General features: G+C 37.7%; 2 protein-coding genes across 5 annotated transcripts in view; both read left to right on the top strand.

Annotated features, from left to right (window-relative positions):
- Positions 1-144: 144 nt before the first annotated feature.
- Positions 145-4,112, top strand: exoc8 (exocyst complex component 8). Its single transcript, XM_051874840.1, has one exon. The coding sequence runs from the start codon at positions 297-299 to the stop codon at positions 2,349-2,351; it is 2,055 nt and encodes a 684-aa protein (XP_051730800.1). The 5' UTR covers positions 145-296; the 3' UTR covers positions 2,352-4,112.
- Positions 4,113-5,281: 1,169 nt separating this feature from the next.
- LOC127502156 (E3 ubiquitin-protein ligase TRIM9) overlaps positions 5,282-16,729 on the top strand; it is a 48,163-nt gene continuing 36,715 nt past the window's right edge. For 2 of the 4 annotated variants that reach the window (XM_051874778.1, XM_051874775.1), the window contains exon 1: positions 5,283-6,136. In XM_051874778.1, coding sequence (XP_051730738.1) covers positions 5,372-6,136 — 765 coding nt within the window. In that variant the 5' untranslated portion in view covers positions 5,283-5,371. Of the gene's footprint in view, positions 6,137-16,729 lie in introns of all 4 variants that reach the window. The other 2 variants (XM_051874776.1, XM_051874777.1) reach the window with 2 other exon arrangements.

Here is a 16,729-nt window from a genome sequence, read left to right as displayed (position 1 = left end):
AACAAAAGGCATGTACAATACACTGAATGCAAACAACAACGTGTTACGAGATGCACATGTTATTATTATTGAATTATTCAAACATATTACAAGTGGGTAAATCTTTGTTGTTGTGTATTTTGAAATGTTCGCTCTTCACGTGATGTGACTGACGTTACGGGGAGGTGCCGTGCGTTTCCTGTTGAGGAAGCACTCTCTCTCTCTGCAGCTGTACTACAATGTCGGACTGATTTCAAACAATTATATCCATATTTGTGTTTCTTTTATACATTGTCTTCAGCCTTAACAACCAAAAAATGGCAGACACTGGAAATCGTTTGCGTAAGTTGCTGGAAACCCCTAATTTTGATCCTCAGTCGTATGTGAAGCAGCTCTCGCAGCAGTCGGACGGTGACCGAGATTTACAAGAACACCGTCAAAAAATACAAACACTCGCCGACGAAACCGCACAAAACCTGAAGAAAAATGTTTATAAAAACTACAGACAGTTTATTGAGACAGCCAAGGAGATTTCCTACCTGGAAAGTGAGATGTATCAGCTCAGTCACATTCTCACTGAGCAGAAGAGCATAATGGAGAGCATTACACAGTCTCTCCTGTCCACAGATAAAGATGAAACAGCCAAAGAGATGCTCACAGCCTTCCCAAAGGAAACAGAAGAGGTCAAACAAAGAACCCTTACCACACTTTTGGAAAAAGTGGAGGGATGCAAGAACATCATGGAAACCCCAGGCAGATATCTGGTCTATAATGGTGATCTTTTGGAGTATGACGTAGACAACATGTCGCAGATCCAAAAGGTCCATGCGTTCCTGATGAACGATTGCCTGCTAATTGCAACCTGGTTGGCAAACAGGCGCGGAGCTGTGAAATACAAATACAATGCATTGTATGATCTGGAAAGCTTTGCGGTTGTAAATGTAAAAGACAACCCTCCGATGAAAGACATGTTCAAAATCCTCATGTTTCCAGACAGCCGCATCTTCAAAGCTGAGAACAGCAAAATCAAGAAGGAGTGGCTGGAGATCCTGGAGGAAACAAAGAAAAACAAAGTGGCAAAAGACAAGCACAAAAAGGAAGAGGAGGTGCCAACGTCCCCAGTCAGACAGGAAGTCTCCACAAACCCATTTGATGATGAAGAACCTCTGGATTCAGAGGAGCTGGTGGATCTGAGTCCCGAATGGATCCAGGAGCTTCCAGAAGACCTTGACGTGTGCATCGCTCAGAGAGACTTTGAGGGTGCTGTTGATCTTCTGGATAAACTAAACGAATATCTGAAGGAGCAACCAGTGAGCCCACGGGTGAAGGAGCTCAGGGGGAAGGTGGATGAGCGCGTTCGACAGCTGACGGAGGTTCTGGTGTTTGAACTCTCACCTGATCGCTCTCTCCGCGGAGGACCTAAAGCCACACGGCGAGCCGTATCCCAGCTCATTCGGCTGGGCCAGTCCACGAAGGCCTGTGAGCTCTTTTTGAAAAACAGAGCAGCGGCCGTCCAAACCGCCATCCGTCAGCTTCGCATCGAAGGAGCCACGCTGCTTTACATCCAGAAGCTCTGTAACATCTTCTTCACAAGCCTACTGGAAACTGCCAGGGAGTTTGAGACGGATTTTGCGGGCAACACTGGCTGCTACTCTGCCTTTGTGGTCTGGTCTCGTTCGGTGATGAAGATGTTCGTAGATGCCTTCAGCAAGCAGGTGTTTGACAGCAAAGAGAGCTTGTCCACCGCCGCAGAATGCGTGAAATTCGCAAGCGAGCACTGCAAGCAGCTGAGCGAGATCGGCTTGGATCTGACCTTCATTTTACAGTCTTTGCTTGTGAAAGACATCAGGGCAGCTCTACAAAGCCAGAAAGACATCATCATAGAAGCAACGAGGCATCGTAACTCTGAGGAGATGTGGCGTAGGATGAACCTCATGACTCCTGAAGCTCTGGCAAAACTCAAAGATGAAATGCGAAGCTGCGGGATAGGCAGTTTCGACCAGTATACAGGCGAAGACTGCTGGGTTAACCTGAGCTACACCATTGTGGCCTTCACCAAGCAGATGATGGCCTTCCTGGAGGAAGGACTGAAGCTATACTTCCCAGAGCTGCACATGGTGTTTCTGGAGAGCCTGCGGGAGATCATACTGGTGGCGGTGCAGCATGTGGACTACAGCCTGCGCTGCGAGCAGGAGACAGAGAAAAAAGCCTTCATTCTACAGAACGCATCCTTCCTGCATGAGACGGTGCTTCCTGTTGTGGAGAGGAGGTTTGAGGAGGGAGTGGGGAAACCAGCCAAACAGCTCCAGGATCTGAGGAAGAGCTCTCGGCCTGTCAGAGTCAACCCCGACAGCACCATGTCTGTTGTTTAAGAGAGACGGGGTGAATGTGAATTAATGAGACTGCTAATGCACTACCACAGAGGTCTTCAAATCTCAACACATTTCACTGAGTACACTCATATGACTCATTTTTGTGTCGTGATGCACTCCAAACTCTCACACTCTTTAAAGGAATAGTTCACTGGAAATAAAAATTCTGTCATTATTAACTTGACTTCACGTCAAAGCTTTATGTTGTTGTACATGGAACACAAAAGGAGAATTAAAAAAAAAAAATCTTACAATTTTCAAAGCTTACAATCAAGCTTCAAAAAATGGCAAAAAAAAGCATTATTGAAAAATAAATAGTGATTGTATAACACTTACATTGTATAATAGTAAGTGTGCTTTTGATTCTTTAATAACTTATGTATATTGTATATTATTAAAGTAAATGAAAATTAATATTGTTAAAATATAAAGAATTACATTTCGAACCATTTGTCATTTCAGTCAAGCAAAAAAACAAATCAAAACTGAGGTAGAGATGAAAACATTAATTTTTACTGCTCTCTTTTCACTGTGTTTATTAACTAGTAAAGACATTGTTTTGTTTAAGAATGCAAGGTGCATTAAACTCGCTCAAGGGTTAGTTCACCCAAAAATGAATTTTTTTGTCATTAATTACTCGCCCTCATGTTGTTCCAAACCCACAAGACCTTCGTTCATTTTCGGAAAACACAAATTAAGATATTTTTGATGAAATCCAAGAGATTTTATTTATCCTCAATAGAAAGCAACAAAATTACCACATTCAAGGTCCAGAAAAGTAGTAAAAACATTGTTAATATAGTCAATGTGACTACAGTGATTCAATCTTAATGTTATGAAGTGACGAGAATACTTTTTGTGTGCAAAAACAAAACAAAAATAACGACTCTATTCAACAAATTCGTCATAAATTCTGTTTATGTTGCAGCGCTTCCAGGTTCTATGTCCAAACGCCGGGTCAGTATTGGCCCGCTCTGGTCACATGAGCAGCATGACGTGTGTGATGCTGATGCAGGAGCCGGCCAATACTGACCCGGCATTCGGACATAGAACCTGGAAGCGCTGAACTGCGTTCTGTATACGAGACTGACAGGAGAGACGAATTTGCTGAATAAAGTCGTTATTTTTGTTTTGTTTTTGCCACAAAAAGTATTCTCATAGCTTCGTAACATTAAGGTTGAACCACTGCAGTCACATTGACTATTTTAACAATGTTTTTTTCTACTTTTCTGGACCTTGAATGTGGTAATTTCATTGCTTTCTATTGAGGATAAAAAAACATCTTGGATTTCATCAAAAATATCTTAATTTGTGTTCCGAAGATGAACGACATGAGGGTGAGTAATTAATGATAGAAATTTAATTTTTGGGTGATCTAACCCTTTATACTAGCTGAACATGAATATGTTGAATTGACTTTAGCCTGTGCTCCAGATGTCTAAGCTTTTAAATGTAGTGCCCCCTGGTGTACAGGGAATTGTTCAATAAAAGTAAGACTTGGTTAAAAAAATCCCAAAGCCAGTCTTGACAATAACATGGAGTTATTAAAACTATTCCCCTTTCATCTGTTTTTCTTTCATACTGCTGTTTCTGTTCTCTGTCGCACTGCATATCCTTGATCATATATTCACAAGATCTTTTTGCATTATGTTTTTGTTGTTTTTTTAAACCCTCTTGACACAGACAGAATGATAATACGAGGAAATGGTGTGATGTTCATGAGACTTTAATGCATCAATAAAATCTAACTTCATTATTTGATATAGTCTGGTTTGCACTGACACACACACAACATGAATGCTGGCTTTCCAGTGTTTTAGGTATGCATCACTCTGGGTTATGACAAGAGCTCATTTTTCTCTTGGCAGACCCCCAGCCTAATCTCACGGATCAGTCTCGCGCCTCTGAACAACACAAGTGTGTGTGAAAGAACAATAGTGTGTGCTGTCGCTGCCCTGAAGTCAAACCAAATACTCTGTACTGCTCTACTATTAGATTCAATTAGACTGGACATTAGTTTATCAAAAATTATTTATTACCACTATTACTTTATATTACTATTTTACTTTATTATATTATTTAAAGGTTTAGATTAAATTAGTTTTCATTATGATTATGTATTTTTCAGTAAATATTTATATACAGTATATATATATATATATGTATATATATATATATATATATATATATATATGTATATGTATGTGTGTATGTAAACATATATATATATATATATTGCAATTATGATTGTGTATTTTTCAGTATATATATATATATATATATATATATATACACATACATTCAATCATAATGAAAACTAATTTAGTCTAAAATTTTTAAATAGTATAATTAAATATAAATAAATGTATTATGTGTAATTTGTGTACATGAGAAAAGTCTTTCATTTTAACTTACCTTATCTGTTTCAAGGGGGAAAAAAAATACTATAAATGCACAATATTTATTTTTTTATATGAATGCAATATTTTTCCCATTACCAGTCAATCATCAGATAACAGTGTGGTAGGATTATGGTGATGCATGTGTGATGAAGTGCTCATTAATTCTGTGCTGTAATTAGACTGTGTGGGCAGGATGGACTGTAAGCAGCTCGATGCACGCTGTGATAAATTCCTTGCCCTAATTATTTACGGCCACTCACAGAAATAGGCTACTGGTCAGCCCTCTCTTGGATGCCATCACAATTACAACGCCTGTCCTCCTTTGACGGGGTTGTTTACACACGGGTTTCTTTAAATTGCAAATTAGGCTTTTTTTCCCCCAAACCCATGACCCTGGAATACGGGACGATAATACAAATTCTTCTCGCCGCATTTAATTAGCGGAATTAAGGGAGTTGTAGTTTTTAAGAGCTCAACTGAAGAGGCGGGTATCGGCAGAGTGACTACAACGCCCACAATCGTTCTCTCAATGCGCATGCGCGGAGCGGGTAACGGAGCTGTCCGCGTCTGGTAGTGCTGCTCTGATTTCATTGAACGGCTGCGCGTGTGAGTGGGTTTATGGACGCGATGGAAGAAGAACTTAAATGCCCGGTTTGCGGTTCTCTCTTTAAGGAGCCCATTATTTTACCGTGTTCTCATAATGTCTGCCTGGCGTGTGCCCGGAATATCATCGTGCAGACCCCGGAGGGAGAGACCCCTCCGCAGAACCGAAGCTCCGGAACCTCGGACTATGATTATCTGGATATGGACAAGATGAGCATGTACAGCGAGACGGACAGCGGCTACGGCTCATACACGCCGTGCCTGAAGTCTCCCAACGGAGTGCGAGTGTTCCCGCCGGCACTGGTCCACCGCCACTGCTCCATCACCTGCCCGCTGTGCCACCGCAGCGTATCCCTGGACGAGCGGGGGCTCCGGGGATTCCCTCGAAACCGACTGCTGGAGGCGATCGTGTCCCGCTACCAGCAGAGCCGCGCCGCCTCTGTCAAATGCCAGCTGTGCGACCGCAATCCGGTGGACGCCACGGTGATGTGCGAGCAGTGCGATGTGTTCTACTGTGCTCCGTGCCAGCAGCGCTGCCACCCTTCCCGCGGACCGCTGGCCAAGCACCGGCTGCTGCCGCCGACTCAGGCACAGGCGGGGATCGCGCAACCGACCGGAGCCTCCGCGCGTAAACAGGCGACTTGCGTGGATCACGAATCGGAGAACTACAACATGTACTGCGTCAGCTGCAAGACCCCTGTATGCTACCAGTGCCTGGAGGAGGGAAAACACGGCAAACATGACGTGAAGCCCCTGCCTGCCATGTGGAAACAACACAAGGTAATTGACACATTGTGCCACAGTGCCCGTATAGTACAGTGATGGTACTATCATGTTGGTAAAACCATAGTACTACCTACTGAAAATCATGTACCGTGGCATGTCACTCCAAAGGTACTTTCAAGAATACCACGGTACTTGTCTTCCAAAGAACAAGGGTGGGGAAAAAAGCAAAGGGAAAAAACTTGGTACTTGGTACAGTAGCAAAAAAAGTTCCAAATGTACCACACACTCTTAGATGAAATTATGTTATATTGAACTAAGGATTCATATTTGGAACCCCAAAAATGTTCCATGCACTCTCAGAAAAAAAAAAAAAAAAGGGTACAAAATCTGATACTGGACCAGTACCCTTTGAAAATGTACTAGTACTAGTTAGTATGTACTGTTTAGCATACTAATATGAACACTTTAGATAATATTATGTTCGTTTAAGGTACAAATATGCACCCTTCAGGGTAAATGAGGTTCAAAAGTGTACCTTTTGAAAAGGTACCACACTAGTGACAGCTTTTGTAATGTTTTAAACTTTTTATTAGAGGTTAATGAAAAGAACCCTAATTGTTGGTTGCTATATTCTTAACAATAAAGGTTTTTAATAGAAATGCGATAGAAGAACCATTTCATACTGAACCAATGCGATAGAAGAAAAAGTTTTTTTATGGAACCATCAATATCAATAAAGTACTTTTATTTTCAAGAGTGAAAGTGAAAAGATTGTATATTGAACCATTTTTGGGTTTCCAAACAAACATGAGATCATATTTTGGCATAAAAAGGTTTAAAACCTTAATAAACCCTAAAAGTGTAGTGTTATTTCAATTACCTTGGCATGAAAACATATGAAAATATTGATGATTCATGATATATACCAAAGTACCATTGTATTTCCACCTGATACTATCGCTATACCATGGTACCACCACAATACTTTTAGGTTTTGTTCTTACCAAAAAGACAAGACAAAACACTGATCTAACACTTAGTGTTGTTCAATTCAAATAGCTGTTATTTTATGCTAACAAATGCATGTACTTTTTAAAGTCCTGCAGGAGATGATTCACATTATGGTTTTGACGTCTTAAGCATTCCAACACACTAACACAACCTTAAGTTAGACTGAATCTAAGCTACACACTCAAGCTGTTTTAACACACACAGACACACACACACACACACACACACTGTCCACTCTGGGATTCTACTCATGCTTGTTTCTGCCCCTTCAGCTCTGCTTTATGTGTTTGTATGTGAGTATGTCAGTGTAAGTGCCTTATGGTGTTGTACAGTATGTGTGTGCGCTGCTGACTGTGGCAGAGGGTAGTAGGATATTGAGGAAAGCTTGTGTAGTGTGTGTGTGCTGTTTTATTGTAGGCGGGGAGGAACTGTGTGAGTGTGTATGAGTCAGTCTAAATTCTACCCTCCCGCTGGGCCTCTTTTTTCTACATGCACTTTAATGGATTCAGATGGAGTCGAAAGAACAGATAATTTGACAAATGTTGCATCAAGCTGTCAGACTGATCAATTAAATTAGAACACACCTTTAGCACTGAATTTAGCCTGAATCTCTCTAATCCCCACGTTGGTGCGCTTTGGGGTCCTTATCGTTTAAGTGGTGTTTGTGCTAGTCATTTATGAACCAAAAATGGGCAGTAAATTATGAAGATGGGACATATATGTTGATTTTAGTGAATAAAACATTAGGTTGGAGATATAAGTATTGATGTCTAATGATTCCCATCCATTATGATATTTCAGAAGAGAGAGATCTTATCGACTACAAGTTTTATTGCTGAATTACATATAATAACCTGCTGTGCATGGGACACATACTGAATGAAGACAGATGTATCAAATATAGATACAGATATAGATAGAAATATTCTCTGTTAGATTGTATGCATGCCTGTTTCAGCCTTGGAGTAAAACATAAAACAGGTTATTTTGAGAGATCAGAGTGATAAGAAATCAGTGTGAGATATATATAGTCACATCACATTGTGATACAAAGTCACAATTACGAGTAATAAACTCACAATTACAATAAATAAAGTCACATTGTGAGATATAAGTTCACAATTACAAAAAAATATAGTCACAATTATGAGTAATAAAGTCACAGTTCGAAAATATAGTCAAAATTCGGCTAAAGGTGCAATTATGAAAGATAAAGTGACATTGTGAGATGTAAAGTTACAATTACCAAAAATAATTACACAATATAAATTGCACTTAGAAAAATAAAGTTACAATTTAGATATATAAAGTCACAATTACGCTAAATAAGGACACAATTGTAAAAGATAAAGTGACATACTGTATATTGTGAGATATATTACAATTACAAAAAATAAAGGCATGGTTATAAAGTCACTTGTGAAATATAAAATCACAATTATGCTAAATAAAGTCAAAATTGTAAAAGATAAAGGGCTATTGTGAGATATAATTTTACAATAACAAGAAACAAAGTCAGTTTTTTTTTTTTTTTACTGTGAGACAGAAATAGGTTTCATAGAATAAAATACTGTCTTCACCTGTCACCACTTCAATTTGTTTACAATGTATTGATTTGATATTGACTTATTTCCCTGTGCAGTGTGTGTATTTGTTGCTATGGAACTCTGTTGATGTCTATACACACACTCTCATAGTAGATTACTATTAGCTGACCCTTGACCTCTGAACCCTGACCTCTTCCTTAAACACTACCCATCACCCTGACCCTGACCAGCTAGAGAGACATCTGTTCCCTAAATAGTGCTCAGAGTCAAGTGTATTCAGAAATGTCCCTATTGCTCTATATGTTACACTAGCCGCGTTTCCATTACAGATTTGCACAAAACCTTTGTGATATATCCTAAATGTCGATAAAAAAATGATTGCGAAATGACAGCGTTTCCATTAACCGATGTTATGTGACTAAAACTCTCACGAGGAGTCATTTTCCAAAAGATACTTCTTTCTGAGAGCTTTACTTGGAGCGTAATTGTCACAAGTCAGGCTTGAGCTCAGGTCTCTGGTGTGGTGGTTTGAGAGATCTACCACTTAGCCACAGAGGCGGTAATGTTGGACCCAAACGAAACACTCAAGGCAGTACTCCAGGCAATGTAAATTTATAATAAAAAAAAAAAAAAAAAAAAAAAAAATACCCAACAAAAGTTCTTCTCGGACAGAGGTATTAACAACAGTAGAGATAATGGAAAAACCACATGGGAAAATAAAAACTCCACGAGGGAAGAAAACAAAACCAGAGAACATTAACAATCAATAACTAAGAACACCATACTTGAGGTAGCTTGGAAGGACTTGGTGAAACAACGCAAACGCATAACCAAGACTCAAAAACCAAGTGAAGAACAAGGGGAAAAAACACAACTAAAATACCCTAGGGGAAATAAGGCACAGGTGACCTGGATAATGCTAACAAGGACACACGAGGAAGAACTAAGGCAGAGGGGAACACAGGGTGCCTCTAGAGGCATGGAGACCAACTACAGGAGGTAGGATGCTGACAATAATAATTGCCATGGCTTCTGGAAGCCCTTCTCCCTCATATATGCTTCCCTGGGTGCTTCTCAATACTCCAATGTATGCTTCCTCATTTCTTCACTCCTCCATCCTTCAGCCTGTGACCTGGAAACCGATCAAAAAAAATCTCGAAGGCCATTTTAATTCTATAAATGCACCGGGAGGAGGTGAGGAACGAGGAGTGAGAAAGCTTCCTGAGGAGCAATGAGCGAGGATGCACAGATGCATAGATATTTAATACTATTAGTTTCTATTATGTTAATTATTAATTGTTAATCGATTAATGCTATTAGTATTAGATGTCAAACTTTAATAATAAGGGTCCCCAGGTCCGAGGCACGAGCACAGCTGATGACGCTCTGAAGTGATGCTCGAGGGATCAAGAATATTCCAATTTACTAATAAGATTTCCTTTGATTACCCCGTCCTTGTTATCTTTTCTTGCATCCTCCCTTTGCATCTACTGGGTGAAGCTGAGGCGCGAGGAAAGAGATGCATAAGAAAAGAAAAGCACCCCCTGTCTCGTCTTCTGTACAAACAAACTGTGCTATCTTTAAAGAATGATGACGTGACTGTACGTCAGGTGACTTGTAAATGCGAAAAAACAGTTTCTGTTGCAGTTTTGCGAAATATTCCTTTTTCGAATTGCCTGAAAAACCACCTCATGTGAGCGTAAAAACTTTTTTGCGATATTTGGGAGTTTTTGCAAAATTCACATGTTTCCATTGAGCGTAATTTCAATTCGCACTTACAGTTTGCGCAATTTAAAGGGTAATGGAAACGCAGCTACTGAAAACAACAACAAAACAACCTAAAAAATACTCAAATTTGTTAGTTTTTCTCAAATTATATTTATGTTTTTAGGTTCAAACCCTATATCTTGATTTAATATTATTTGAAAATATTTATTTTTCATACAGAGTATTATTCATACAGAGTAAAAAGACTATTTGATAGTCAATTGTTAATTTAGTGTACATACTATAAATAAAGTTACTTCCTATAAAATAAATATGTATTTTTAAAATATGCATCATATTATCAGTTATGTACTGACAAAAATAAATAAATAAATAAATAAATAATAATAAAATCCATTTCTGCAGTCAGTAAATCTAGCCAGTATGTTCAGCACCTTAAAACTCTGGTGACTAGTTAAAATACTATTTAAACTAAATTATTATTTTTATTTTTTTCTCTGGGGAGTTTTATTTGCTTTTAGACAAACTGATCAAAACAAGTTTAAACCAGAAACCATGATTTTAGATTAGACCAATATAAAATTGCACTTTAAATAAATGACATGGTTGTTTAATTATTTATTTATTTATTTATTTTTTTGTGTAAAGCAGGGCTAAAAGTTACTATAAGGGAAATATTATATATTCTTGTTCATTAAATGAATGAATGAATAACTTTACATAACGTGTAGTTAGCTTTGGTTTCATTTTCTCCGTGTTCCGTTAATGTTTTACCTGTCTGAGTTCCTAGTTAGTTCGCTTATTTATTAATTAGCTCTACACCAGTACTGTTTTAGTCAGTCATCCTCTGTGTATTTAAGCCCTCAGTTTCCTGTGTTTCATTGTCCAGTATCGTTGTAGTTTAAAGTAGCTGAGTTTGTTTATTCCCTGTTGGAGTTTTTAAAGACTATTTCTGTGACTATTTTCTTAAAGACTATTTCTGCGCTTCTCTACAGCCACCTCACGTGACAGAATGAATGAATGTTTTTGTGAATTGTGGGGACATTCCATAGGCGTAATGGTTTTTATACTGTACAAACCGTATTTTCTATCACCCTACACCAACCCTACACCTAAACCTACCCATCACAGAAAACTGTGCACATTTTTACTTTCTCAAAAAAAAAAAAAAAAGTCATTCTGTATGATTTATAAGCCTTTTGAAAAATGGGGACATGGGGTAATGTCCTCATAAGTCACCTTCTCCTTGTAATACCTATGTCATACCCATGTCGTTATACAAATTTGTGTCCTGATATGTCACAAAAACATGCACACACACATTTTATGTTAAGTTTTCTTTCCTCTGCTGTACCGAACCCGTACTGAATTGTCATGTTTGTATACCGTTACATCCCTAATATATATATATATACATACATATATGTCTTCTGTCTGTGGAAATACCAATGGACGTCACTAAAATAAAATATAAATGGAATAAAAATGACTCTAGCACCCAGACACGTAATGCAGGAATGCCGTCTCCTTCCACACATATTCATAAAACTAATGTGTGGGAATAGCTGTGACCTCCTCCTCCACACACACATTTATGACACGCAAGGATGGTTTTGCCTCACATGAACACGCACACACACACCACACACACTAGCAAATCGAATGTAGGTTAGATGTTTCAGACAGAAATATGCAGTACCACTCCTCCATATGCCATCGCTGGGGAGTGTGTGTGTGTGTGTGTGTGTGTGTGTGTGTGTGTGTGTGTGTGTGTGTATGTGTGTGTGTGTCTTTTTCACGCTTTTTCCTTCTGGCTATCTGTGACCAAGGAAACAGCTCAGTAAACTCAGACCACTGACTGAATCTTACAAACCAGACTTTCAGCAAATAAGACTGAAACACATAGTGTAGCGGAAACATCTCTTAAAGAAAATGAAACTGTTAAATAAAGAAATTTTATTTATTTATTTTTTTTTTTTGTAAAAATCAAGCAAAATCACAGAATTAGCAAATCACTTTTTTATTTTTACTCTGTTTTACATAGCCCACTAAAGCCAAAGAGGGACAGCCAGCAGATTTGATAACTATTCATAAAAAAGACAGGAAAAAAAGCAAGAGAGAAATATATATAGAGAGAGAGCTTCACACACCCTCCTACAAACATGATCCATCCTGTTCAACGCCTAAGTACAGAATCCTGTAATCTAGCAAGTTTCCATGGTTACAATGTTTCATTTTCCCACACAACTGGGAAAATAACTGCAGTGACTGTGGTTTCTTCAGACTTGCTGAACAGACAACCTCTCACCTCCCCTTTTGCTTCAAATCAACATTAAGTTAATTTCACACACAAAAGGGGAAAAAAAAGTCCAGGTCACATTTAGTCTCAAAATCAAAATACAAAAAAAATTAGAAATTATACTTTATATGACGAATTTATGAAGCTTATTTTTAGAACCATTATTTTTTTCCCCCTAATTCTCACCACTGAAATGTATTAACATATTTTACTTTTTGTAATTTATTCTAAATGGTGGTTCTTAATATTAAAACATTATCATAATTCATTTTTAAAAATGTAAATAAACATGAATACTTAATAACTTTTTAATCTATTGACAAATGCAATATAATAGGGCTGGGTAAACAATATCGATTTCTCGATTTTAATCGATTCTCATTTTTACGAACCGATATCGATTCTTAAATCCCAAGTATCGATTAGTGTAGTAGTCTGTTTTCAGTTGATGAATGAACAGAACATGTAGCGTGCCTCCCATCCAATAAATCACAATAATCTTTGTGCTTTGTTACTTTTGATATGAAGCAAAGTCTCAGATTTCAAATGACGTCCATCTTATTATGAGATTCAAAAAATAAATACCGTTTTGGTGCTGTTTAATGTGACGTGACAGATCGCTTTAGCACCTCAGTTAAAAAGAAGCGGCAGCACGGAGCAAATCGCAAGCATGTGAATAGAAATCGAATCGAATCGTGAAAATTGTGTCAATGCCCAGCCCTACAATATAATATACATAATGTTTTCAGTGGTGTATAAAGACCTTACATAATGAACCGTTATGTTTTTATTACCTTAGAATGAGCCATTTCTATACACCGCGGGTCCCCTTACATGTTAGGTCACCATTTTGCGCTGATATATTTCTCCAGAAGCCCTAAACGGACAAACTGCTCTACAGAGTGTGTTTCGTCACTATGTTGCTCTTCTTCTAAATCGTTTTTGTGTTTTTAGAGGCAGCTTGCATCGTCACTACGTTGAATACGCACAAAGAAGTAGTAGTAATAGTAGTAGTAGTCGTCTGGTTTATTAGAAGCAGAGACCATTCTTTGTTAGAAGTAAGAGGAAACCTCATTGCTTGACTGGCTACTCTCTTCTGTCTCAGATGACGACATCTTTGTCTTGTGTCGGCCAGACGGCCACCGTAGCTTCTCTATGTACTTCGAAAGGGAGGGGTGAGCAACCTTACTGCTAGATGCTGCTAAAATTTACACACTGAACCTTTAATAATATATCATTACTTTTAGGACTACAATGAAAATAAACATTTGTCATGAAAAGAATGTCACAATGCAAAAAAACAACAACAAAAAAACATAATGATCCTAAAAATAGGTTAGATTTTCTTTAGACAACATTTTTTTCTCTTTTAATTTTGGGGTGAAATATTATATGTTCCTGAAAGGTTAATAATGCATTAAATTTCGGCCTATTCCTCACATGCAGCTATTATTTGGAATATAGAGCATGATTCTTATGGACTACTTTTATGGATCTTGACAAACCTGGTTACTGTGAGCTATATTTCTATATATGTGCCATGAAAAACAACAATGTGAGGATGAGTGAATGCCAGTATTTTAATTGCTAGTTCTAATTAATCTGTAAATATTTCAGATCTACTTTAATCTGCTTACTTCTTTAAACATTTTGGAGTGATGAGTATAAATAAACCTCAAGGCTTCCCTTACTGTCTTCAGCATATAACACACATTCCTGATTCCCTCTGACTGCAGTTAACGCCCAGCATCACAGAATGAACAAAAAGCTCATAAAAAATGGCTAAAGAACTGACATGTGCGAGTAACTTTCATTTCAATGTTTAAAGCAAGATTTGCTTCGTAGCACGATTACAATGTTCTGTCAAATATTAATTTAAAAAATGATGATGCCAATGACTTTCTCTTTCCATCTCAAACATAAAACCACGGAGATAAACAGAGGAGAGAGGCAGAGAGAGGGATGTTGTCATCAGTAGAAGATTTGTGTGGGTCGGGTCAGATGGGTGATTGGTTCTTCTGACCTCCAGATGTACAGCATTAATCACACAGCTGCCCACAGAGACAGAGACAAAGGCTCCACTCCAAAACCTAATGAGCTGCTCGCACTGCAAAAATCATTTTCTTAATCAGTCATTTTTATCCTGCTTTACATTAAAAAAATATCTAAAGATTCTTAAAACAAGATAAATTTACTTGAAGAACAAAAGTGCTTAAAGGGATAGTTCACCCAAAAACGAAAATTGTCCCATGATTTACTCACCCTCAAGCCGTCCTAGGTGTATAATTTTCAGGGGTTACTCTTTCACCGTAAATTGATGCATACAGCTGTCTGCCTGAAGCTAGTTATTATAGTTTCTAAAGATTTAAATATGGATATTTTTCTTACAAAAACCCATTGCTTCTCTATAGAAGGACATTATTAACCCCCTGGAGCCGTGTGGATACTTTTATGATGGATGGATGCACTTTTTTGGGCTTCAAAATCTTACGCCCCCTTCACTACCATTATAAATCTTGGAAGAACCAGGATATATTTTAATATAACTTTGATTGTGTTCGTCTGAAAGAAGATAGTCATATACACCTAGGATGGCTTGAAAGTGAGCAAAACATGGGATAATTTTCATTTTTCGGTAAACTATCCCTTTAAGATATTATCTCCAGAGAATATATCTTGATTTATTAAATGCTATTTATTTTCCATGCCCATTTCTTTCCCTATTTAAATCTTAATATTTTGCTCCTAAATTTGTCTAGTTTTAAAGATGTTTGGATATTCTGCATTATGCTGCCTTCTAACATTCTAGCATCACATACTGTATCCCTGCATCTCAATGTCCATACTATCCATCCTAAATAGTATGTGAGATTAAAATAAGTGTGTCCCAAAGCATAGTATGTTGAAAAGAGTATGCCAAAAGTCCCCGGATGATCTACTATTTCCGGTAGATTTTCGAAGTGTGGATCCGTGCACACTATAAAGGCTAATATTGCCCACAACCCATTGCGCTTTGGATGAGGATTCAGTTCAGAACTACAAATGAGTAAAAAGTGTTAAAAAACTACAAAACATGGCGGATATGCACGACTGACGCTGAGAAGTTTGAGTGACTTAATAATCAGTTCAACCTGATAGAAAATATTTATTTAATGTTATCCATGTTATATTTCATCTGCAATACCAATGTGGACTTTTATAAAGATCCGATTGGCCATTAACTTTTAAATGCATCATTATGCATTAATATGAGGAGAGTTCTCCACATGAAAGACCCGCGACTGCAGATCAACGTGGTACTGCATTTCTCTCCGATACGGTAAGAAATTAGCTAAATGAAATGTGGAGGATGTAAGATGATTGACAGGCCAGTTTACGGTGACAGGATGCGACAGAGAACAAAGACGCAATTGTATGACGTGATAGTATGTTCCAAAGCTTGTCTACTCTTTTGCTACACGCTCAAAAGTATGTACTTTTTGTTTACAGAAAGAGTACCTACTTTTAGGGCATAGTATAAGTAGGCAAATTGGGACGCAGCATAGATCTTCCACAGGTAAGACAATCCCATAATGCATTGTGATAAGCTTAGTTAAAAATCCATCCAAAATGGCAGATGAAGTGAGAGAAATATTGATTATAAATATATTTCAATCAGTAGAAATGTTGTAACAGTTTAATTAAATTAAATCGATTAAATTACAGTTAATAATTTTATCCAGTATTTGGGATATATGCTTATTATTATTTATTCTTTCTCTTTAATATGACTATGTGAAGCACTTTGAATTATGATTGTGAATGAAATGGGCTTTATGAATACATTTTCTTTTCCTCGCCTTATTAGTGTATCGTATTGTTAGCTTAGCAACATGCTAACACCAAAAGTTTCGGCAAATTGGTGGCATATTTGTAGAATCTCTTTTGTGTGTAATGTCCCACTGAGGGTTAAAGTGTGGTCACTGTAACATAGTTCAAGCTCAGGGAAGAAAAAGGTGGGAACCAGCAAACTTTCAATGTAAAGTTTAATGACAAAATAAACAAAACAACAAAACAAAAACA

Source organism: Ctenopharyngodon idella, chromosome 20, assembly GCF_019924925.1.
Source record: "Ctenopharyngodon idella isolate HZGC_01 chromosome 20, HZGC01, whole genome shotgun sequence".
In the NCBI taxonomy this organism is placed as follows: domain Eukaryota; kingdom Metazoa; phylum Chordata; class Actinopteri; order Cypriniformes; family Xenocyprididae; genus Ctenopharyngodon; species Ctenopharyngodon idella.
The sequence above is the reverse complement of the archived record's forward strand: the minus strand, read 5'-3'. Positions and strand labels throughout refer to the sequence as shown.

What these genes read in the sequence shown, in the direction of transcription:
- exoc8 (XM_051874840.1), top strand. Translation starts at nt 297, where the DNA reads ATGGCAGACACTGGAAATCGTTTGCGTAAGTTGCTGGAAACCCCTAAT.